Genomic DNA, 23,777 nt, shown 5'->3' with positions numbered 1-23,777 from the left:
ACTACTGATATATTTGCTGGTGATAAGAATGATTTATACCGTTTTTACGACGGCAATTTTAAACAGGAAGGGGAGTTTAAATGTGAAAAATGGAAGAGAAATTGACTGAAACGTGGTCAAATTTGACTGTAAATGAACCAAACATGCCTACATGCCTACAAATTGTCGTTTTAAATTCTGAAAAAACGCAAAATTTGCGAAAAAATGGCTACGGGAATTTTCGAAAAATTTAGTCTGAAGTCAGATATGAATTTTCAAAGTTTGAAAAATCTACTATTTTTGCATTTAAATTGACTATTCCAAATTAACTCAAAATGTGCTCAAAAATCCACATTTCCTGCTTGAACTCGGCAATTTCGGAAGTTGTTGGAATGCCGCTTTCAAATTCTGAAAGAACACAAAATTTGCGACAAAATGGCTACGGGAATTTTTGAAACATTTAATTTGAAGTCAGATATGAATTTTCAAAGTTTGGAAAATCTACTAATTTCGCATATAAATGGTCAGTTTTATTTAGGGCTGTACAAATCGGCGTCCGGTCGTCCGATTTTGACACCACCGGACGCACCGCGTCCGGTTTTGGGGTAGGTTTCCACGGCGGCCGACAATTTCCGAGTTTCGCCACTCACTATACTTAATCAGCAATTTTATAGTGGGTGGTGAAACTCGGAAATTGTCGGCCGTCGTGGATAGCTACCCCCAACCGGACGACCGGACGTCCGGTTGTACAGCCCTAGTTTTATTTAACCTCAATTTATACTCTAAAAGGTTTGATATCTCTAAAGGTATCTCTGCTTAAACTTGGCGGTTATGCGAGCTACTGAATCCAAACTCCAAAAAATGCCTACCTGTCTACATGCCTACATGCCTACATGTCTACATAGATATCAAAAACAAATCACACAACAAATAGAACCGAAGGAAATTACTTTACTACCACTTCAATTCTCTAAATCTCTCACTGAAAACAAGTTTTTTTTTGTTTTCTATTGCTGATAACTTTTGAACTTGACTGACTCATCATGAGGAATAAAATATCGTTAGCAATAAGTGGATATATAAAAGTTAAATGAAAATAGCAAGAAAATCACAAATTCTCAATGGTCAGTGCTACTAAATTAAGCTCGAAAGCAGATGAGGCGAAGAAGCAAAAAGTCTTCGTTGCAATGGGGTAAGTCTTTCTTTTTATACAAACGAAGAAGGCCTAAGCCTAAGCCTACGCCTAACATCGAAAGTAAATTATTCCAGAGAAGACTTGTTCGAAAAGCCAGCAAACTCGAGAAGCACCTTCAATTCCATTATCCTCTTCACTCTAACTGCGTTGACATTCTACATCATTGGTTCTTTAGTTCAGCAGAGAACCTCTGAATCACTCCCAACAAGATTTCAATGGGAAACCCCAATTCACATGGACCGAACCACTGAGGAATTTCTTGATTGGAGAGAGAAAGGAATTGTTGGACCAGTTAAAGATCAGGGAAAATGCAATGCATCCCACGCATTTGCGATAACTTCCAGTATTGAGTCAATGTACGCCAAGGCTACAAATGGAACACTTTTGTCATTTTCTGAGCAGCAGCTTATTGATTGTAATGATCAGGGATATAAGGGATGTGAGGAGCAATTTGCGATGAATGCTATTGGGTAATTGTTTTGGGTTGATTTAAGGTTTAGACCGTGATGAGCAATTGAAAAGCGAAAATTTTTATAGTGGCTCTGTCGTTTTAGAAATACAAGCTCGTGTACCTCGATGCCGGAAAGGTCTAGAAATTTCCAACCAGCAAACTGTTCTTTATTTCAAACATGATTAACATTTCGTTTATTAATTACGTTTATTAATTAGTCTATCCGTTTTTGAGACACGCAAATTTGAAGGTCATTAGACCTTGTCTTCAAATACCTAAATCTTTGAAGTTAATAGAGTGGTAAAAATGTGATCAATTGATAATAAATGCTTATGCAATAATGATAGGTAGCATTTGTCGTTTAAAACACCCATAAATGTGAATCGGAACCTAATTATTTAACAATTTTGTCAGATGAAAACCTTTAGCGCTAAATATTCAAAATTTCAGATACCTCGCCACTCATGGCATAGAAACAGAAGCAGACTATCCATATGTTGACAAGACAAATGAAAAGTGTACCTTTGACTCAACTAAATCAAAAATTCATTTAAAAAAAGGAGTTGTGGCAGAGGGTAATGAAGTACTGGGGAAAGTTTATGTCACAAATTATGGACCCGCGTTTTTCAGTGAGTTTTTTTTTTTTATTGGTCATAATTGTGCAAAAAGTAAATTTCTTGATAGATCATTTAAAGTTAGAGTAGCGCCAATTGGGATTTGGTCTAAATGTACTTATAATGATCCAAAACTACCGAATATCATAATAAAACTCTTTAAAAAATTTTAGTAAAAAATTTTTTTTTTGGTCGACTTCCAAAATTATGAGTGGCAAAAATTGAGTAATTGCCACTTTTTGACAGTTAATAAAAAATTTTCAAAAATTTTTTGAAAAGTTTTATCACGATATTTGGCCATTTTGGGACCAAAGGAGTGGTTTTTAACATATTCCCCACTGGCGCTACTCCACCTTTAATAGCAATACAAATATTTTCAGCGATGCGCGCCCCTCCATCCCTCTACGATTATAAAATCGGAATCTACAACCCATCCATTGAAGAATGTACAAGTACACATGAAATCCGATCAATGGTAATCGTTGGGTACGGTATCGAGGGAGAGCAAAAATATTGGATTGTGAAGGGCTCATTCGGGACATCGTGGGGAGAGCAGGGATATATGAAGTTGGCAAGAGATGTTAATGCATGTGCAATGGCAACTACAATTGCAGTTCTTACCGAGTTTGTATAATTTTGAGAATTGTTATTACGATAAGAATGAATATTTATCTACAGCGCGGGCTTCTGACTTCCTTTATATTTTGATATAGATCTCACTTAAAATTAAATTTTTCAGAATTTTTCTTCGGGTACTTGTTTCAAATTTTTGCTGTTTTTTATTTTCTTTTTCTCTTTCTGAATTTATATACCAAATTTTTTAAGTACCAGTAGCTTCCAGTTCAATCATAAAATCTGAATTTTCAGGCATAAGTTTGACCGTACTTTTCAAGATGTACCATAACCAATCATTTAGTTTTCATAATTTTAAAAATTTATATCTCAAATTAACTTTTTTCAGAATGTTTTTCCGGAGAACACCCAATATTTTTTAAACTTTACCATTTATGTACTTGGCGCGGATAAAAAATTTCGTCTTCTCATGTGGTGTCATAATGTCCCATTACGGTTTCATCTACGTTTTGATCTACTCCCATCTACAAAAAATGCGGGAGTAGAGTTCTCAAATGATTTTGCATGGTTAAGAACGTGCTCACGTACAAAAAATGTCGCATTTTATTGTGGATCAAACAGTGATGAGACAGCCTGACACCAGATGTCTTCCTAGGTTCTTGGCAGCAAAACAGTAAATCTAGGCCACCAACATTTTTTCTAGGCCACCACCATTTTTTTCTTGTCCCAGTTTATTGGTTTTTCAAACAAAATCTTTATAGAAACCACAAAAGTAATTTATTTACAAAATTATGCACACAAAAAATCTATCAACAAAAAAAATCACCCTGAAATGTATGGAAAAAAGAAAGAAAAATAGATGAAATTGCAATTTTTACACGATTTTTTAAGATTAAAATGAAATTTTAAGAAAAAAATTGATTTTTTTAATTTTTATCGACAACCGTCGCCTCGTCGACACTGTTTTCCACGACCAGCATCACTTCCGAATCAGGCGAATCCACGTGGATTTTCACAAACTTCCGAATATCTTCGATCACCTGCGGCTGTTTGATTTTTGAGTCGACGTTGTAGAATCTGGAAAGAAAATCAATAATTTTTGAAGTAAAATCAATGAATAATCGATAATTAATCGAAAAGATCGAAATTTTTTTTCAAAATATCGATAATTATCGAGAAATCCGATAATTTCTTTAAAAAATCGATAATTTTTAAAAAGAAAATTCAGTAATTTCTCATAGAAATCATCAATTTTTTGGAAGAATCGGTGATTCTTGAAGAAAAAAAATCGATAATTCTAACTTCCGAATTTATCGATTTTTCGGCAACTCACATTCCATTTTTCTGAATAACTGCAAACCAATGTCGTCCCCTGTACAATGTGAGGAGGGTCCGTGATGGAATATTAAAAACCACTGCTTTCACATTTTCCATATTGATTTTTTCGACTGAAACACGCTTGTCGAACCACATTACCTGGAAAAAATCGATAATTATTGATTTTTCGAAGATGCGGAAGATCGGAGCATCGTTGTTGTTCACCTTTAAATCGTGTTTTTGAAGCGCCGCCATCAGGATATTCGCATCGTAATTTCCGGTTCCTATCCAGGATCTGAAAAAAAATTGTTGAAATTTGATTTTTGAAAAAATAAATAATTTTTCCATTTTTTCAAGAAATTATCGATTTTTCCGGAAATTATCGATTTTTTTCAAGAAATTATCGGTTTTTCCAGAAATTATCGATTTTTCCAGAAATTATCGATTTTTCCGGAAATTATCGATTTTTCCGGAAATTATCAATTTTTCCAGAAATTATTGATTTTTCCAGAAATTATCGATTTTTCCAGAAATTATCGATTTTTCCGGAAATTATCGATTTTTCCGGAAATTATCAATTTTTCCAGAAATTATTGATTTTTCCAGAAATTATCGATTTTTCCGGAAATTATCGATTTTTCAGGAAATTATCAATTTTTCTGAAATTATCGATTTTTCCAGAAATTATCGATTTTTCCGGAAATTATCGAGTTTTCCGGAAATTATCGATTTTTCCGGAAATTATCAGTTTTTTCTGAAATTATCGATTTTTCCAGAAATTATCGATTTTTCCGGAAATTATCAATTTTTCTGAAATTATCGATTTTTCCAGAAATTATCGATTTTTCCGGAAATTATCGATTTTTCCGGAAATTATCAATTTTTTCTGAAATTATCGATTTTTCCAGAAATTATCGATTTTTCCAGAAATTATCGATTTTTCCGGAAATTATCGATTTTTCAGGAAACTATCGATTTTTCCGGAAATTATCGATTTTTCCGGAAATTATCGATTTTTCCGGAAATTATCGATTTTTCCAGAAATAATCGATTTTTCCGGAAATTATCGATTTTTCCGGAAATTATCAATTTTTCGGCGTACCTATGTGGATTAAACCATTTACTCTCATTAAACGCATAGCAAATTTCGTCCATTTTTGTCGGATCAAATTCGGATTTTTGTAGAATATTGTTAACCGTATGGATAAGGCAGTATTGAAGACGTTGCTTTTCGTGATAAATTTCTGGTGATGACGTCATCTGGAATATAAATCTAATTGGGGTATTGGATGCTGAAATTTTTTCTATTTTTAAAATGTCGTCGAAATCGTAAATATTTTTTTTGCAGTTTATCGATTTTCTTCTGGAAAAAAATCGATAAAATATTGATTTTTATTCAAAAATTTCATGAAAATTATCGATTTTCTATGACTAAATTATTAACTTTTGTGCGAAACAAAATCGAATTTTATTTGAAAATCGAAATTCGAATTTAGTATTGATTTTTCAGAAAATTTATTCAAAATATCGATTTTTCCTTTTTTTTAATTCAAAAAAAAATCAAAAATCAATTAAAAAAAATTAAGCATAAAATAGGGCACATCCTCTTTTTGAAAAAAAATCAAAAAATCAAAAAATCCATCACCAAATCCTTTATATAAACTGAACAAAATTTTTTTTTTAAATAACAAAAACCATAACCCCAATTCAAAAAATCGTCTAAATATCACAACAAAATGGCGGAATTTTCAGCACAATAAATAGCCAAAAAATCGATAATTTAGTCTTCCTCAGTGAAAAAGTCCTTGACGAGATGCTTATTGGCAATTTGTCTCTCCAAAAGACGTTTTGCCTTGTTTCCAACTTCCAAAAGTGTCGGAATACATGTCAATTTGAGTGTTGGATCAGTACGGAATCCGACAGCTGGGTCACGCCATCTGAAAATTTGGAAATTTAGAGATTTTTTGCAATTTTTTTCAAAATAATTTTTTCCGAAAATTTTTTCTTTGAGAATTTTTCAAAATTTTGACACAGTATTTCGTAATTTCATTGATTTTTTTTTCAAAAAAATTGATTTTTTATAATTTTATAGATTTTTCGTAATTTTATAGATTTTTCATAATTTTATTGATTTTTTCTTTTAAAAAAAATTGATTTTTTATAATTTCATTGATTTTTTATAATTTTATTGATTTTTTCCAGAAAAAATTGATTTTTTTTATGATTTTATTGATTTTTTCTTTAAAAAATTGGTTTTTTTAAATAATTTTATTGATGTTTCTTTAAAAAACAATTGATTTTTTATAATTTTATTGATTTTTTCTTTAAAAAAATTTATTTTTTATAATTTTATTGATTTTTTCTAAAAAAAATTGATTTTTTTTGGAAAAAATCAATAAAATTATAAAAAAATGAATTTTTCCAAAAAAAAAAATGATTTGTCGTAATTTTATTGATTTAAAAATAATTGATTTTTTATAATTTCATTGATTTTTTATAATTTCATTGATTTTTTATAATTTTATTGATTTTTTATAATTTTATTGATTTTTTATATTTTTATTGATTTTTTTTTTCAAAAAATTGATTTTTCGTAATGTTATCGACTTTTTCCAAAAAAAATTTGATTTTTATAATTTTATTGATTTTTTATAATTTTTTGATTTTTTAATAATTTTATTGATTTTTCGTAATTTTATTGATTTTTTCCAAAAAATATTGATTTTTCGTAATTTTATCGATTTTTTTTTACAAAAATCCACGAACACTTCACGATTTCCGACGAAAACAGTGACAAAATGGACATCGAGTCCGGCGACGGCGGCGTCCTTGATCACTTCTTCGACAACTGGCTCAGCTGAAATTCAAATATATTATTTTTTTAATTTATAGGCAGGCGTGAGGTGAGCAGTAGGTAGGCATAGGTATGCGGTAGGCAAAGGCAGGCACACCGTAGGTAGGCATGTAGACTGTAGATAGGTGAGTAGGTAAGCACAGAAGCGGCAGAGGCTGTTAGCAGATAGGTACGCAGGGGATGAGCTAGGCGGGTAGGTAGGCAGGTAGGTAGGCCATCAAAATCTCGTACCAACAACACAATCCGGGCACCAAGACTCTCCGGTTGTCAGAATTTTGGATCCAGTGAACAGAGCGACGACTCGTTTTCCTTTTCCAATCGATTTCAGTGTCTCCTGAAATGCTTCGTATCCCTGAGCAGTGTAGTGTTTCAGTCCGGTCATCTGGAGAAAAAATTCATGAAATTTTCAAATTTACCACAAATTTTCAACAAAAAAATATTCGGAAGAGACATGAAAATCCTTTAAAAAACCCGAAAAATGATAGGATTTTATTTTTTTTTCTGCACTTTTGCACAAAATTTTTGAGCCATATTCCAAAATTCAAATTTTAAAATTTTTTTCTGAAAATTGGAAAGAAAAATTTTAATTTTCCCAAAATTTTCAGTGTTTTTAGGAATTTCTTATCGAAAAATTGAGAAAAAAAAACTATAAAATATTGAAAATATTTATTACGGGAACTCAAAATTTTGAGAATGCGTATTTCACAACATATTTGACGCGCAAAATATCTCGTAGCGAAAACTACAGTAATCCTTTAAATGACTACTGTAGCGCGCGGTTGTGTCGATTTACGGGATCTCGATTCTGTTAAATGAGTTGAATCATTTATTTATCGAGTTCCCGTAAATTGACACAACCGAGCTACAGTAGTCATTTAAAGGATTACTGTAGTTTTCGCTACGAGATATAGTTATATTTTGCGCGTCAAATATGTTGTGAAATACGCATTCTCAAAATTTTGAGTTCCCGTAATAAATATTTTCAATAGTTTATAGTTTTTTTTTCTCAATTTTTCGATAAGAAATTTCTAGAAACACTGAAAAATTTTGCGAAATTTAGAATTAATTTGCGGCAAAATTCATATTTTCGAAAAAAAATTAAAAAATCAAATTTCAATTTTTTTTCTAGAAAATTTTAGAGAAAAAAATAATAAAGTAAATAAAATCTTCGGAATTTCAAAAACCGATAAAAAGCAACAAAAAAAATTAATAAAAAAATTCAAAAATCCCCAATAATTTATTCCATTCAAAACAAGGTAATCTATTTAAGCAATCTCTTGAGCTCAGGCTTCGTCGATGCATATTCATTGATTGTAACACGGGCAGTTGCTCCAATTCCAACACGAACAGCAGTTCTAGACAACCAATGAGCATTCGAATGGATTCCATCACAAATTCCACGCATTTTCTTCACTTTTAGAAGAGATGAGCACAAAAGAATGACAGTTATAAAGCTGAATGTTATTGGAACAATTGAAATCAGCACAATCCATGAACTCATTTGCTCGAATTTCTGCAAAAAAAAAGAGGTTTCGGGGGGTTTTTACCTACGCCTGCCTTATGCCTAAACCTTTTGCTTTTGAAAATACGAAAAAAAAACGGAAAATTGGCGAAAAATGGCTGCCTACTCGCGTGCCTACCATTAAATCAATTAGTATTTCTTAACTTTTACTTGGAAAAAAAAACGAAAAAATCGTTGCCTACCTGGCGCCTACAAGCGTGCCTACTAGAAAGTTGGTATAAAATCACATTTAAAAAAAAACAATCACATCACATTTGCCCACCTGCAAGGCGACCAACGCCTATTGGTTCGGCGTACCTGCAGGCAGATAGTTAGGGCCTGGTAGGTTGGTTTCGGTAAAAAAAAAGCCATACCTCAGCACATCCGTCGACCATTTTGTTTCCCGTTCCTTTTTGTGCAAAAAACGTGTGAAGAACAGGAGAAAATAATAAAGAAATGATTGAAAATTGGACGGGGGATAACTATTTTCAAAATTTCGAGAAAAAAAAAACGTAAAATTTTAAAGAAATGAGAACAGCCACGCGGCACAACAACAACAACAAGAAAAGTGGAGAAAAATCAATAAAATTAACGAAAAAAAAAACAACGTGAAGCAGAAGAAATGCCTGCCTACGCCTGTAGGCAGGCAGGTAGGTAGGCACCGATTAATCTCTCCATTCAACGTGAACCTGATCCGTTCTATATCGCTGGGTGGTTGTGGTTTTACGAAGGTCGAAACGCATTCCGGAGGCTGAAATTGACTTAAAATTACAATTTTTGGGATAAAATTATGTCAAAAATCGCGAATTTTTGCATTTTTCGGTTAATTTTTTAGTCAAAATGCGATTTTCAGATAAAAATAAGTGAAAAAATTGATTATTAATGCAATTTTCGAATGAAAATCCTGGTTTTTTCAGTGAAAAATCGATTTTCCAGGTGAAAATAAGTGAGAAAATTGACTTTTAATGCAATTTTCAGACAAAATCCCTTGTTTTTTCAGCGAAAAAATCGATTTTTCAGGTGAAAATTCGCAATTTCTTCAATAAAACACACACTGCATACCCAACATGAGCTCGCCGGCTCTTGCAATCATTGCACCGTTATCAATACAGAATCGTTCATCAGTTGCAAATAAGTGAGCACCTCTTTCCGCACACATTGCTGATGCCATTTCCTGGAAGAAAATCGGTCAGAAATTCGATGATTTTTCCAGTAAAAATATTCAAATTTTTGAACTCAGCGCGGCGCCGAGACCTTCAATTTGACACCCAACAATTGGGTCTCGCAACGAAATATCGATTTTCCGACTAAAAAAACTTAATTTCAAAGTATTTTTCGCAAAAAATCAAAGGGAATTATTTATTGCCTCTTTTCAATTTCTTGTACGAGAAAAATTCAACACTCAAATAGTCAAGACGTGGGCGGAGCCTATTTTCGAAAAGTCGATATGTGGGCGGAGCTTGCTTTCAGTAAGTCAAGGTAGGGGCGGAGCCTATTTTAACAAAAAAACCAAAGTTTGGGCGGAGCCTATTTTCGAAAAGTCGAGAGGTGGGCGGAGCCATTAAAAAGTCGAGATGTGGGCGGAGCTTGTTTTCAGTAAGTCAAGGTTGGGGCGGAGCCTATTTTAACAAAAAAAACCAAAGTTTGGGCGGAGCCATTAAAAAGTCGAGATGTGGGCGGAGCTTGTTTTCAGTAAGTCAAGATAGGGGCGGAGCCTATCTTCGAAAAGTCAATATGTGGGCGGAGCCTATTTTCGAAGTCAAGATGTGGGCGGAGCCTTTTTTCGAAAATTCAAGATGTAGGCGGAGCCTATTCTCGAAAATGCGAGAGGTGGGCGGTGCCTATTTTCGAAAAGTCGAGATGTGGGCGGAGCTTGCTTTCTGTAAGTCAAGGTAGGGGCGGGGCTTATTTAAAAAAAAAAAAAAACCAAGATTCGGGCGGAGCCTATATTCGGGCGATTTCCACTCCGGAGATTCGAATTCCACGAAATATTATTTTGCTGTTTTGGCGAATTCACATCTCCAGAAATTAAAATTCCTAAGATAGGCTCCGCCCACTTCTTGGTTTCCCATTTTTCGGATATTTCACCGTTTTTTTTTTGTTGAGTAAAATCGTGATTTTTTGTATTCAAATCAACAATTCTATAAAAACGCCAGAATCGAATAGGAGCTCCGCTCATTTATGGTCTCGCCACGAAAACTACAGTATCCCTCCCTTTTCCTTTTCGTGGCAGGACCCAATTTTATCCAAAACCATCGTAATCTAGCCGATATTGGTTTCATTTTAAAGATCTCGGCCAGAGCGCTGAATTTGAAAATTCAAAAAAACATCCTCGATGGGGGAAATCTCCGCCCACTTTGGGTCTAGCCACGAAAACTACAGTAACCTTGCGATTTTCTTGGCAGAACCCAACTTTGTGCAATTTTAAAGCTCTCGATGCGTAGAATTCAGAAATTGAAATAAATTCAAGTTATCATTATCTCTACCTGCAATCTCAGATTACATCCAACCCCGCCAACAATGAGCAACTCCTTGCTCGACGTATGAGCCATTGCTCTTTCGGTAATCTCAATAAGCATTGCAAAAACGGTCTCTTGAAGTGAGAAACACAAGTCTTCCGGTGTAAAATCCCCAGATTCGATGAGTTTTGGCGCTTTTTTCTCGATAAGTGACAGAATTCCTGAGAGTGAAACATCCATTCCTTTCACAGAATACGGTAGTTCCATAAGCTTTTTTCCGTTTTTCGCAAGCTGCTCAATGTTATATCCCGGAGATGGTGCATTCGGGAGCTTGAGAACACGGGCAAATCGATCCAAACAGTTTCCGACGGCAATATCGATTGTTTCACCAAAGATTCGGTATCTTTTCTTCGTATATGAGATTACCTGCAAAAAAATCGAATAGAAAAATATGAAAAAAATCGAAAAAAAATTTTTTTCGCTGAAAAAATATTTCCGCCACAACCGGGGCTCGAACCACGGTCTCGTGGGCGTAAGAAATTTTGCGAAAAATCTTGAAAATTGGCCAAAATTCATAAAACAACCGTCTAGATAGGGGTTATCAACGATGCTGACTCTAAAAAAAATCAATTTTGAGTAAAAAATATGAACATTGTTTCTGAAAATTAGGAAACAATCAAAAAATTTTGCAATAAAAAAATTCCAAAAGTTTTGAAACAGTTTTGAAAAATCCTGGAAAATACACTATTAGCTTTAAAAATTAATACTAAACGTTAACTATTCGAAAAACAAAATTATTTAAAAAAAATAAAAATATTTCCGCCACAGTCGGGACTCGAACCCCGGTCTTGTGGGCGCAAGAAATTTTGCGAAAAATCTTGAAAATTGGCCAAAATTCACAAAATAATCGTCTAAATAGGGGTTATCGAGTGTGCTGATTCCGAAAATCTCACTTAAAATTCGAAAAAAATGGTCGCATTATTATAAATTACCTGAGTATTTCCACCGCTAACATACAAAACAACAGGATTATCAGCTCCCGTGATAAGTCTGCCCATTTCAATGTGTCCAACACAGTGATTAACTGGAATAATTGGCTTTTTCCATGTGAGGGATAGAGTTCGTGCGACAATTGCTCCAACCTGGAAAAAATAATAATTTTTGGGGTAATTTTTATAAAATTTGACTTTTTTTTTCAGGATAAAAATGTGATAGTCTGTAATTTTTTTTCACAAAATTAATGAAAAATGCTTAAAACTCGCTTAAAATCGAAAATTTAAACATTTTTCCAAAAATTATTTTAAAAAAAAAATTTTTTTTTTTGAATAATTTTTTTTTCAAAAAAGATTTTCGTGAAAATTTTGTATTCTACGGAATGGTAAAATACGAAAATTTGAATTTTTCCTTTAATTTTTCAAAAAAATCCAATTTTTAATGAAAAATCGTCTAAATTTCGAAAAGCCTTCAAATTTTTTTAATTTTTCCAAAAAAAGTCCAAAAAATTTTTTTGGAAGGCGTATTTGTTTAAATTCTGTTTGAAAAAAAATTTAAAAATTTGGATTTTTTCTCAAATTTTTTCAAAAACAAATTTTTTTTTAATAAAAAAAAATTTCGAAAATTTTTTTTTTTAATTCTAATTTTTTAAAAGTTTTTTTATAACAAAATGTTTTTTGTTTTCACAATTTCCTGAATACGCTACTGTAAAAATGAATTATTTGAGAAAAAATAGATTTTTTTCTAAAATTGGAAATTTTCTGAATTTTTTTTTGAAAAAAATGCCGAAAACTCTGCAATTTTGATTGATTCAAAATGAAATTTCAAAAAATTAATTAAAAAACACTAAAAATCGATAGAAAGTGTTAATTTTTTTTTGAATTTTCCAGCAAAAAAAATGAGAAAAATTCCAAAAATCTCAAATTTTAAGCTATTCGGAAATTTTTTTTAAAGCTATTTTTTTGCCCAAATTTCAAATTTTCCATATTTTCTCAGAAAAAGCTCCAGCTCGAACCTGAAGTGGAGCCCCCATTCCAGGACCCTTTGTATATGCAATTCCATCAATTTCAAGCTCTGGATTCTGAATATTTGCCAGTTTAATAGCTTCTCCAACTAATCGAACAATTTGTTGACGGTGATGTTGGGCGGTTTCTGTTGGACGAAATCCTTCACCCGGTGGAGCATGAAATGTTGCTCGCGGATTTGAGAGCACTACTCCGTCACGGATTATTCCCACCTGAAATTCGAAAAATTTGATTTTTTTTTGTTGGGTTACTGTAGCTTCAGCAATACGCCATAACACCATTTCCCAGAGGATTTTTCCAATTTTCACCGTCTTTCAGGTGAAAGATCGGCTAAAAATGAAAATTTTTGAACTTTTGTTCATAAAACCCACTAAAAAAATAAAAAATTTACACAAGTTTTCCGGGAAAAATTGCAAAATTTGGGCATAGCTTCCGCATCTCCGAGTGACAAATGTGCTCTATTGTCAAATTGTTTGCAGAAATACGGTATTTATTCACATTTTCAGCCCAATTTGAGGTTGAAAATGTGAATAAATACCCAATTTTACTGCAATCAATACGAGTAGTGGCACATTAGTCACTAAATTTAAATTTTGGAGCCGGAAACCGAAATATCTAGGAATTTTCAGAATTTTTCCTAATGAAAATCGAATTTCCTGTAGATTTTTACCACTGTAACACCTTTTTTTTGAATCTCTAGCTTGAAATTTAAAATTCAAGGGTTACGGTAGCTCCAAAAGTACGCAAACACTGAATAATACGCATATTCGTCTGAATTGGACGGAAACTTGGTTACAGATGTGAAAAGTGACGGGGAACTCGAATTTCGTATTGAAAATCTGTGAAAATCACATGTTCTTCGGAAAAATTGAAAATTTGGGCATAGCTTCCGCATCTCCGAGTGACAAATGTGCTCTATTGTCAAATTGTTTGCAGAAATACGGTATTTATTCACATTTTCAGCCAATTTAAGGCTGAAAATGTGAATAAATACCCATTTTTACTGCAATGAATACGAGTAGTGGCACATTAGTCACTAAATTTAAAAAATTCTGGAGGCGAAAATCAAACTTTACGGTTTTTTTTTTAATTTTTAGGAATTTTCAACATTTTTTATTACGAAAATCGAATTTCCTGTAGACTTTTACCATTGTAACATTTTTTCTCTGAGTCTCTAGCTTGGAATTTAAAATTCAAGGTTACGGTAGCCCCGAAAGTACGCAAACACCGAGAGTCTTGCGTACTTGGCACCGAACTTTACGACAATTAGTTTAAATTGGCTGAAAAAAGAAAGGGGTACTGTAGGATTACTGTAGGGTTACTGTAGTTTAGGAAAATTTGATTTTTCAGCTTTTGAAGAGATAATGGGTTGGGGTTGGGAGTTGGTGATGGATAATGTCAAGGTACTGTAATGGTACTGTAGTAGTACTGTAGGGTTACTGTAGGGTACTGTACTTTGTCTAAGGTTGTGGTGTGATGGTTTTCAAAATTTAATCTTTCAGCATATTCGAGAAATAACTTAAACACGTGTAGGAAAATAAATTCTGCTTACTTTTTTTTTATAGAAAAACCTAATGAATTCAGGGATATGTGTGGCTGGTATTCTATAGAAAATTCTAAAATTTCAATTTCCAGCGGATTTTTAGCTGAAAATTGTTCGAATTTTCGCAATTTTCAAGGTATTCGAGTTAATATCAAGAATATCTGCTCGAAAACTTTAAATTCCACAAATTGTTACCCCAATTTTATTGGCCGATCCTTCGATTCCGATTACGCAGACCATCTTTTTGGCAGATTTTAAATAATTTTCTTTTTTTGAACAATCGTCTGCGCCCACTTTATCAGCAATTCTGATGCGTTTTCACTGGAATATCGATTTTTTTGAAATTCCGCGCGAACTTTTTCGACGAAAAACTCGCGATTCGTATGCTTCAAGTGTTGAGAGTAGCGGAGCAGCTGACGATAGAGCTCGAGAGCTCGAATCTTTTGCATATACCCTGAAAATTAGCGGGAAATTTGGCTGGAAATTTGAAAATTTCGAGAAAAAATCAGGGAAAATGCGTGATTTTCGTGTATTTTTCTTAAAAATTTCAATTATTTTCTGAATTAAAAAAAAATTTGCTCTATTCAAATTCAAAATTTTCAGCGAAAAATGGTCAAAAACCAGATTTTTTCGAAATGTCGTTTTTTTTTCAAATATTTTAAGAAAAAAAAGTTTTTTGAATCAGAATTTTTTGTATTTTTTTCAAAAAACTTTCGAATATTTGATTTTTTTTTTATTACAAGAAATAGCAAAAAAATCTGAAAAATTCGAAATTTGGTCAATTTTTCAGCGAATTTTCAAAAAAAAATCTGGAATTTTGAATTTTTCTGGAAATTTTTAATAATTTCAAAAATCTCAAATTTTCAGCGTTAAAAATATATAAATCAAAGCAAAAAACTTCTCAAAAAGCCAACAAAAAAAATTAAAAATCGGGCGAATTTTCAGGGGATCATTTATAAATAATATATATATATAACATTTTTTTTCAATTGGTGTGCACACTGCAAAATTGCTCAATTTTTGGGGGCTATTTTCGGTGATTTTGGGTTAATTTTCAACAGAATTTTCTAGAAAAAAGGGGCATTTTACATGAAAATCGGCGGGGAAACGGACAAAAAAGCACCTGTTAAAATGAAAAAAATGGGAATTTTTTGGTTAAAATGGGACGAAAAACAATTTTCTAAAAATCATGCAATTTGGTGGAAAATCGGGTAGAAAATGAGGAAATTGATAGAAAAAAGGGAAAATATACCAGTTTCTAGGTGTAACGTTTGAGGAAATTTTGACTGAAAAATTGGAAATTTTCCGACTTTTTTGTACAAAAATTGAAATTTTGGAAAATTTTTTTGGTGGATTTTCACTGGGAAAAAGCTCAAATTTTTGTGGAAATTTCAGATTTTCAGAATTTTTCTCTAACGGAAAAACCGAAATTTTCAGGTTTTCCACTTGAAAATTTCCAAGAAATTAATAATTTTAGTGAGATAATTTTCAAATTTGCAGATTTCCAGGTTTTTCAATAGAAAAACTATGATTTTTTACTAAAAACTTCAAAATTCTTAGATTTTTCCCAAATTTTCAGTCAAAATTTCCAGAAAAAAAAACGATAAATACGGATCACAGAGAGATTAAAAAAGAGGTGATTGAGTGGGGAGAAAATGTCTAATTTTTGAAATTTCTACGTAATTTTAAGACGATTTTTGGGCAATTTTTCAATAAAAAAAGATGTGTGTGTGTGGATTTGGATGAAATAATACAATTAAGTGTACAGAAAAAGCTCAAAAATTTGGATTTCAGCCGGGTGAATGTTTAGAAGTTGTCGAATCCCTCGCTAAAAAAAAAAAGAAAATTAGAAGAAAAATTGAAATTTTTAGAAAAAGTTTTTTTTTTGAGTTATAACATTAAAAATAAGAAATAACCTGAAATATTAAGATTTTTCATTGCAAAAAATACAAAAAATTTGACGTTTTCCAGCTGAAAATTATTTAAAAAATTATATTTTTCATCTTGGAAGCCTCGGATATTTATTATTCAAAATTTCAATTTTTTTAGCTTGAAAAACCTTAAAATTTCACGAAAATTGAGCAATGTTCCGATTTTTTATTCGAAAATCCGTGAATTTTCCAAATTTTCCACTTAAAAATCGGAAAATTTCGAATTTTTCAAAAAGAAAAGCTGGAATTTTCAGATTTTTCAGATTTTCGAAATTGGAAAAAATGTAAATTAACAATTTTCATATTGAAAAATTGTAAAATTTTTATATTTTTTGATCAAAAAATTGAGAATTCAAAATATTTTCAATTTTTCGAATGAAAAACTGAATTTCCGGAAAAAATACGTTTTTTTTTCTCACAAAATACGAGAACATTTCAGCTTTTTTGACTAAAAAATTAACAAATTTTCAGATTTTCTTACTTTCGAGAAATTGTTTTCGGTGGAAAAATTCGGTTTTTATTTTTTTAAAAATACAAAAATTTGACGTTTTCCAGCTGAAAATTACTTTAAAAATTATATTTTTCATCCTTGAAAACCTTGGATATTTATTTTTTTTTTAAATTTCAGATTTTTTAGCTTGAAAAACCTTGAAAATCCCTAAAAATCGAAACATTTCGAATTTTCCGATTTTCAAAATAAAAAAAAAGGAAATTTTCAGAAATTACAGTTTTTCAGCTCGGAAAACATAAAATTTACAATTTTTTTAAAAATTTTTCAGTGAAAAATATGAACTTTTTTTTTGAAATTTTCCGTTTTTCGGCAATTTTTGGGTGAAAAATCTCCAAAATTCCGCTAAAAACAATGATTTCTCCATTGAATTTTCATAATTTCCACTGAATTTTCAACTCGAACCCACTCAACTCCTTACACTGGCCCAATAATTTCCGATTTCCTGCACGTATAATAATTGAATGATTTGTAAGCTGTATAAAGAGCACATCCGTAGAGCCCAATCAGAATCGGCACCATGTAGATCTTGTTGAATGTCTGAAAATACTCGAAATTTGCCTGAAAATCCGAAAATTTTCCAATTTTTCCACTTTTTTTTCTTAATTTGAGCCAAAAATCTAATAAAATTGGGGCTTTTGTAAGCTTTCTCAGAACGATTTCCGATAGAAAATATTAAAAATTACAACTTTTTTCCAATTTTTCAGCTCAACGTTTTCTGGAAAATTAAAATTTTATAGAAAATTTTTCAAATTTTTGTGAAAAAATGCTCTTTTCCATTTTTTTTTTGGTCAAATTTGAGCCAAAATGCATTTTGAAAATTTAAAGATTTTTATCATAAAAATCTGAAATTTTCAGATTTTTGTCTGGAAAATTAAAAATTAAAGCTTTTTCTGCAAATTTTCATTCAAATTTCTCCTTTTTTTTCAATTTTTCAGCCAATTTTTCTGAAAAAAAAAAACATTTAGAAAATCAAAAATATGTTTTTTACTGTAAAAATCTAATGGATTGTTATAAATTTTGTCTGAAAATAGAAAAAAAAAATTCTAAAGTTTTCAGATTATTCTCGAAAAAAAGTCACATTTTCCAACAAAATTATTAAAAAACTTGCTTTTTACTGCAAAAATCTATTGAAATTGAAATTTTTCAGAGTTTTTACCGATTTTTTTTCGCAAAAAAATACAATTTGAAAAAAAATGTTTCAGCTCGAAATGTTACAAAAAAAAATCGAAAATTCCACAATTTTGAGCACAACATTTTTTTTTTGAAAAATTATATTTTTCAGCTCAATCTTTCTCGAAATTCTCAGAAATTCCGCGCTCCAAGCTCAAAATTTCACGAGAAATTCAAATTTCGCACTGAAAACTGGCCCTACCGATGCATTCGTCAACATTGTCAAAATAACAGCCAACACAGCAACAGTTGCAGCAAGAATAAAGAATAAAAGAGCACGACGACGAGCAAAACTTCCGACAGTCGAATATTTCTTGCAATGTGGACAATTTGCCAGCGCATTTGTCAGTGTATTGAATAGGAATATCTCATTGCAATGATTACATTTGACACGGCAACTTCCTGTTGGTGCACGAATTGCTGTTCCCGGGTCCCGTTGACCGGCTGCAAAAATTGAAAAAAAATTAAAATTTTTGTGGAATTTTGAAAAAAAAACCTTTTTTCATTAAAATCGCAAAAATATTCGATTTTTCTATCAAAAAATCTAAAATTTAGATTCTTTAAAAATTTAATTTTTGAGTGAAAAATTGAATTTTTAGGTGAAAAATTCAAATTTTTAAGTGAAATTTTGATTTTTTTTTTGAAAAAATTGAAAATTCTATTAAAAAAAAAAACAATTTTCCAGCTTGATCAATATAAAAAACAAAGATTTTATTTAATATTCCAAAAAATTTTTAATTTTCAAAATTTTTCCACATATTTATTACGAAAACACGAAAAATTGGTGCACGAATTGCTGTTCCCGGGTCCCGTTGACCGGCTGCAAAAATTTTTAAAAAATTAAAATTTTTGTGGAATTTTGAAAAAAAAAAAAATTTTTTCAATAAAATCGCAAAAATAATCGATTTATCAAGCAAAACAATCATAAATTGAGATTTTTTTAAAATTTAAATTTAAAAAAAAGCAAACATATTTTTTTTTTTCATTAAATCGCAAAATTATCAATTTTTCAACAAAAAAATCTTGAAATTTTGATCTTTTTTTTTAATTGAAAATTCTATCAAAAAATATAAAAAAACAGTTTTTCCAAAAAAAAAAAAAAAAGATTTTCAACATTTTTCCACATATTTATTACGGGAAAACAAAATTCTGAAAATGCGTATCGCGCAACACATTTGACGCGCAAAATATCTCGTAGCGAAAACTACAGTAATCCTTTAAATGACTACTGTAGCGCGGTTGTGTCGATTTACGGGCTCAATTATTAAATAACTGAACTCTTTTAACAAAATCGAGCCCGTAAATCGACACAAACGTTTAAAGAATTATTGTAGTTTTCGCTACGAGATATTTTGCGCGTCAAATATGTTGTACAATACGCATTCTCAGAATTATGTGTTTCCGTAATAAATATGTTTTAAAAAATTTGATATTTTTTTGAAAAAAAAAACTTATTTTTTTCAAATTTTTGTTTAAAAATAATGTAAATTTTCTTTTTTTGAAAAAAATCTGAAGTTTAGAGACTTTTTTGCCAAAAAGATGTCAATTTACAATTTTCACAGGAGAAATCGTAAAATGTCAGTTTTTTTTGTTGTTCAAAACAGAGAAGTTATCCTTTGTGTTCGAAAAAAAAAACTAAAATTCCGGAATTCCAGTTGAAAATAGTGAAACTATAGTTTCTTTTCACTGAAAAATAGTAAAAAACGTTTGAAAAATGAAAATTCAAAATTCAACCAAAAATTCAAAAGTTTTTACTATTTTTCAACAAAAAAACCGTGGTTCTACTATTTTTAACTAAAACTCCGGTTTTCATTTTGATTTTTTCCAAAAAAAGGGAAAAAACAATTTTTCGCCTAAAAATCCTGAATTTCAGGGCTTTTCGACGAAAAAACCGGAAATTTCCAGTTTTTCTAATCAAAAATCGTGAAAATTTCATTTTTTTTCCTTAAAAAAAAAATTCCCGGGTACTATAACCGTACCCAAAGTGATAACCCGACGGCAATTATTGCGTGGGCAGGCAATTCTCGTAGATGAAGCCTTGCAGATCAATAGGCAATTACACGGACATCTCACATATTTCTTTCCGGGTGGAGCTGGACGAATTGGAGTTGCTTCATCACAACTATGGCATTTAACAACGTGTTGTTGATTACGTCCTTCCAAAGATACTGCAACATCACACACACGGCAGAGAACTGTTGCTCCTGCAAAAATTAATTTTTCTTTATTTGAGCACATTTATTTGGGGGAATTTTTGTAATTTTTCCGATTTTTTTAGGAAAAATTCGAAATTTACAAAATCTTTTTAAAAAAATATTTTTTTATTAATTTCGAATTTTTGTCGGAAAATGCTAAAAAAATTCGTTGGAAAATCTGGATTTTTCCCGATTTTTTGCTCGAATTTGAGCCAAAAGTCATTAAAAACTTGATTTTTACTGTAAAAATTCAGAACGAAATTAATTTTTCTTTATTTGACCAGATTTATTTGGGGGAATTTTTGGAATTTTAAATTAGGACTTTTTTGTCGGAAGGCCCTGAAATTCAGAGAATTTTTAGGTGAACACTGCAACTTTTTCCTCACGAGGGACGAGGAAAAGTGGTTTCTAGGCCATGGCCGAGGGGCCGAGAAGTTTCAGCGGCCATTTATCTTGCTTTGTTTTCCGCCTGTTTTCTTTTGTTTTTCACAGCTTTTTCCCGTTTTTTCTTAATAAAACTGATAAATAAATATTTTTTGCAGATGCTAAAACAATTTCCAAGTAAAAAAATTATGTATTCAGTCGGCAAGCAGCGGTGAAAGTGGGCAATGTAAAATGATGGATTACGGGAATACAAAACCTAAACTTTTTTGAAACATGATACATATGCTGCTTAGATGCTGAAATTACCTGATTTTCATAACGAGACCGCTGAAAAAGTTTTGAGGTTTTCAAAATTCAACTTTTTGTGCGAATTAGGTATTGTATTCCCGTAATCCATCATTTTACATTGCCCACTTTCACCGCTGCTTGCCGACTGAATACATAATTTTTTTACTTGGAAATTGTTTTAGCATCTGCAAAAAATATTTATTTATCAGTTTTATTAAGAAAAAACGAAAAAAATAAGTGAAAAACAAAAGAAAACAGGCGGAAAACAAAGCAAGATAAATGGCCGCTGAAACTTGTCGGCCCCTCGGCCATGGCCTAGAAACCACTTTTCCTCGTCCCTCGTGAGGAAAAAGTTGCAGTGTTAGGACTTTTTTGTCGAAAAGCCCTGAAATTCAGAGAATTTTTGAGTGAAAAATCGTAAAATTTTCAGAAGTTTTCCCGGACAATAGAAAGAAATTTGTAAAAAATTTCAACTTCTTTTCACGAACCTAAAAATCACAAATTCCTTAGTTTTACTTTTTTTTTTAACAGTTCTATTAAATTATAAAATTGAATTAAAATAATTTTTTCTGTTTGAAAAAATTGGAATATTTTAGCTTTACAAATAGAAAAATAAAGTTAATTCGAAATTTCATCAAATTTTTCCAAGTTTTAGTTTTAGTTTTTACTGCTGAAATTTCAAAAAATGCCGAATATTTTAAAATTACAGGATTTTTTTAAAAACTCTTTTTCGGAAAAGAAAATCTCAAATTACGGAATTTCAGTTGAAAATATGTAAAATCACGGGTTTTTTTGTTGAAAATAGTAGAAATAGGTTGAATTTTCGTTTTTTAAAACAATTCCAATGTTCAGATTTTTCGAAAAACTTTGAAATTTTAAATTTTTTTCTCCAGAAAAAAAAACGTAACTTTGTTATTTTTCTGTAATCAGTAATAAAGCCTGTATATTTCAGATTATTTCTGTTAAAAAACGCGAAAAAATTTGTAAACTGAAACAAAATCCTGTAATTTTATAATTTTTCGACTAAAAACGCTAAAATATTCCGCATTTTATAGTTTTTTTGAAATTTCAGCCGAAAAAAAAACTAAAAATTGGCGAAAATTGCTGAAATTTCGAATTTGTAAGGTTTTTCTGAGTCTCTAGCTTGGAATCTAAAATTCAAGGGTTACGGTAGCTCCAAAAGTACGCAAACACCGAGGGCTGCGTACTCGGCACCGAATCTTACGAACATTTGTCTGATTTGGCTGGAAAATGGGTTACAGGTGTAAAAAGTGACGGAGAGTTCGAATTTTTTACTGAACATCTGTGAAAATCACAAGTTTTCGAGTAAAAATTGCAAAATTTGTGCATAGCTTCCGCATCTCCGAGTGACAAATGTGCTCTATTGTCAAATTGTTGGCAGAAATACGGTATTTATTCACATTTTTAGCCAATTTAAAACGCTGAAAATGTGAATAAATATCCGTTTTTACTGCAATCAATACGAGTAGAACACATAAGTCACGGAGCTCATTTTTAGGTAGTTTTCGCTCGAAATTTAAGGATTTTTCGGGGAAAAAACTTGAAATTTGTTTAAATTTCCTCCTATGATTAATACCATTTGGTCTTTGTGCTCTTTGAGCAGATTCTGTTCCATCTCCATATTCAGTAATATATTCAGGTTCATCATTTCGATCCAAATCCTCTGAATACATTCCAATACCCTCATCGAGTAATGGTTGATTCTCTTGATTTCGTAGATGATCCTCTGGTGGTACGTCCATTCCTACAGAAAAATTTGAAGATTTTAGGGGGTTTGGCGGGTTTTATACGTGAAAAATGAGCGAAAAATCGGAAAAAATTCAGTGAAAAATAGAGAATTTCATCCTAAATTCATAAACTTTGTGCTAGATTTTGCTTTGAAACACTTAGCCATAAATCCCGAAAATGGAAAATCCTACTTTTAAATGTGGAGTAGCGCCAGTGGGGAAATTGCTTTAAAACATGCCTATGGTACCACAATGCCCAAATATCATAGTAAAAAATTTTTTTAAAAATGTCTAAATTTTATATGATTTTTTGAAAATTGAAAAAAATCTCGAATTGCGTCAAATTCCTATTTGAATTACCGCCAATAGTTCGATGTTCGATGGAGCGCGCTTGCATCATTTTAACTTTTATTTATTAATTTTTCTTATTTTTGATTGATTTTTCATGTTTTTTTGAGTAATTTTACTGGAAATTTAATGAAAAATTCAAGATAAATGTAGATTGTTCACTAAAAATAATTGAAAACAGAGATAGCACGTTTTTCAACGACGTTGAGCCTGAAATAATATATTTAAAAGATTAAGGCCTTAGCGCCCGCTTTTTAATAAAAAAGTACATTTATCTTGAATTTTTCATTAAATTTCCAGTAAAATTACTCAAAAAAACATGAAAAATCAATCAAAAATAAGAAAAACTAATAAATAAAAGTTAAAATAATGCAAGCGCGCTCCATCGAACATCGAACTATTGGCGGTAATTCAAATAGGAATTTGATGCAATTCGAGATTTTTTCAATTTTCAAAAAATCATATAAGATTTAGAAAATTTTTTTGAATTTTTTTACTATGATATTTGGTCATTGTGACCCCATGGGCGTGTTTTAAAGCAATTTCCCCACTGGCGCTACTCCACATTTAAAAACGTGATTTTTGAATTTTGGCTAAATACGAACTGCAACCAATCAGCGAATCGCCCCGCCCACTTTTGAACCAATCAGATTGCGTGGGCGGAGTTTGAAGATGCTGATTGGTCCTCCCGGAGTTCT

The 23,777-nt window shown here is 31.3% G+C and overlaps 6 protein-coding genes across 7 annotated transcripts; 1 reads left to right on the top strand and 5 right to left on the bottom strand.

The window, feature by feature from the left end:
- Positions 1-1,100: 1,100 nt before the first annotated feature.
- Y71H2AR.2 (Peptidase C1A papain C-terminal domain-containing protein) lies at positions 1,101-2,908 on the top strand (the record flags this gene model as incomplete). The annotated part of the gene is made up of 4 exons (NM_001381789.1): positions 1,101-1,171; positions 1,249-1,644; positions 2,076-2,254; positions 2,620-2,908. 4 exons carry the CDS (start codon positions 1,101-1,103, stop codon positions 2,871-2,873), a joined length of 900 nt encoding a protein of 299 aa, NP_001367938.1. The 3' UTR covers positions 2,874-2,908.
- A 621-nt stretch (positions 2,909-3,529) lies between these two features.
- On the bottom strand, positions 3,530-5,389 carry josd-1 (ubiquitinyl hydrolase 1; the record flags this gene model as incomplete). The annotated part of the gene is made up of 4 exons (NM_181956.7): positions 3,530-3,889; positions 4,146-4,288; positions 4,355-4,424; positions 5,232-5,389. The coding sequence occupies 4 exons, from the start codon at positions 5,387-5,389 to the stop codon at positions 3,739-3,741; spliced, it is 522 nt and encodes a 173-aa protein (NP_871685.1). The 3' UTR covers positions 3,530-3,738.
- A 377-nt stretch (positions 5,390-5,766) lies between these two features.
- On the bottom strand, positions 5,767-7,365 carry txdc-17 (Thioredoxin domain-containing protein 17; the record flags this gene model as incomplete). Its single annotated transcript, NM_065225.6, has 3 exons — positions 5,767-6,066; positions 6,896-6,986; positions 7,215-7,365. 3 exons carry the CDS (start codon positions 7,363-7,365, stop codon positions 5,910-5,912), a joined length of 399 nt encoding a protein of 132 aa, NP_497626.1. The 3' UTR covers positions 5,767-5,909.
- An 840-nt stretch (positions 7,366-8,205) lies between these two features.
- Positions 8,206-9,245, bottom strand: Y71H2AM.29 (G_PROTEIN_RECEP_F1_2 domain-containing protein). Its single transcript, NM_001384045.2, has 2 exons — positions 8,859-9,245; positions 8,206-8,496 (listed from the first exon to the last, which is right to left on the bottom strand). Exons 1-2 carry the CDS (start codon positions 8,877-8,879, stop codon positions 8,245-8,247), a joined length of 273 nt encoding a protein of 90 aa, NP_001370989.1. The 5' UTR covers positions 8,880-9,245; the 3' UTR covers positions 8,206-8,244.
- On the bottom strand, positions 8,992-14,958 carry Y71H2AM.1 (N(6)-L-threonylcarbamoyladenine synthase). The gene is made up of 6 exons (NM_001384044.3): positions 14,700-14,958; positions 12,952-13,173; positions 11,936-12,085; positions 10,971-11,369; positions 9,547-9,658; positions 8,992-9,235 (listed from the first exon to the last, which is right to left on the bottom strand). The coding sequence occupies exons 1-6, from the start codon at positions 14,742-14,744 to the stop codon at positions 9,150-9,152; spliced, it is 1,014 nt and encodes a 337-aa protein (NP_001370840.1). The 5' UTR covers positions 14,745-14,958; the 3' UTR covers positions 8,992-9,149.
- A 481-nt stretch (positions 14,959-15,439) lies between these two features.
- pipp-4P (Phosphatidylinositol-4,5-bisphosphate 4-phosphatase) lies at positions 15,440-22,750 on the bottom strand. 2 transcript variants are annotated; one of them, NM_001424978.1, is made up of 5 exons: positions 22,581-22,750; positions 20,096-20,320; positions 18,319-18,560; positions 17,365-17,483; positions 15,440-16,332 (listed from the first exon to the last, which is right to left on the bottom strand). In NM_001424978.1, the coding sequence occupies exons 1-5, from the start codon at positions 22,744-22,746 to the stop codon at positions 16,311-16,313; spliced, it is 774 nt and encodes a 257-aa protein (NP_001411904.1). In that variant the 5' UTR covers positions 22,747-22,750; the 3' UTR covers positions 15,440-16,310. The 2 variants fall into 2 exon arrangements, with proteins under 2 accessions (NP_001411904.1, NP_497624.3); NM_065223.7 differs by having other exon boundaries at positions 15,444-16,332; positions 17,358-17,483; positions 22,581-22,748.
- Between the last annotated feature and the right edge of the window lie 1,027 nt (positions 22,751-23,777).

This window comes from Caenorhabditis elegans, chromosome III (assembly GCF_000002985.6).
Source record: "Caenorhabditis elegans chromosome III".
Classification (NCBI taxonomy): domain Eukaryota; kingdom Metazoa; phylum Nematoda; class Chromadorea; order Rhabditida; family Rhabditidae; genus Caenorhabditis; species Caenorhabditis elegans.
The sequence above is the reverse complement of the archived record's forward strand: the minus strand, read 5'-3'. Positions and strand labels throughout refer to the sequence as shown.

Excerpts from the sequence above, each read along its gene's own strand:
- Y71H2AM.29 (NM_001384045.2), bottom strand. The coding sequence starts at position 8,879 with ATGGTCGACGGATGTGCTGAG. Across the intron at positions 8,497-8,858 it reads TGGTCGACGGATGTGCTGAG|AAATTCGAGCAAATGAGTTC; the intron begins GTATGGCTTTTT and ends TTTTTTTTGCAG.
- pipp-4P (NM_001424978.1), bottom strand. The coding sequence starts at position 22,746 with ATGGACGTACCACCAGAGGATCATCTACGAAATCAAGAGAATCAACCA. Across the intron at positions 20,321-22,580 it reads AAGAGCACAAAGACCAAATG|GAGCAACAGTTCTCTGCCGT; the intron begins GTATTAATCATA and ends TAATTTTTGCAG. Across the intron at positions 18,561-20,095 it reads CCGTCGGGTTATCACTTTGG|CCGGTCAACGGGACCCGGGA; the intron begins GTACGGTTATAG and ends CAATTTTTGCAG.
- Y71H2AM.1 (NM_001384044.3), bottom strand. The coding sequence starts at position 14,744 with ATGGTCTGCGTAATCGGAATCGAAGGATCGGCCAATAAAATTGGG. Across the intron at positions 13,174-14,699 it reads GATCGGCCAATAAAATTGGG|GTGGGAATAATCCGTGACGG; the intron begins GTAACAATTTGT and ends TTCGAATTTCAG. Across the intron at positions 9,236-9,546 it reads AGCCGGCGAGCTCATGTTGG|CCTCCGGAATGCGTTTCGAC; the intron begins GTATGCAGTGTG and ends AGTCAATTTCAG.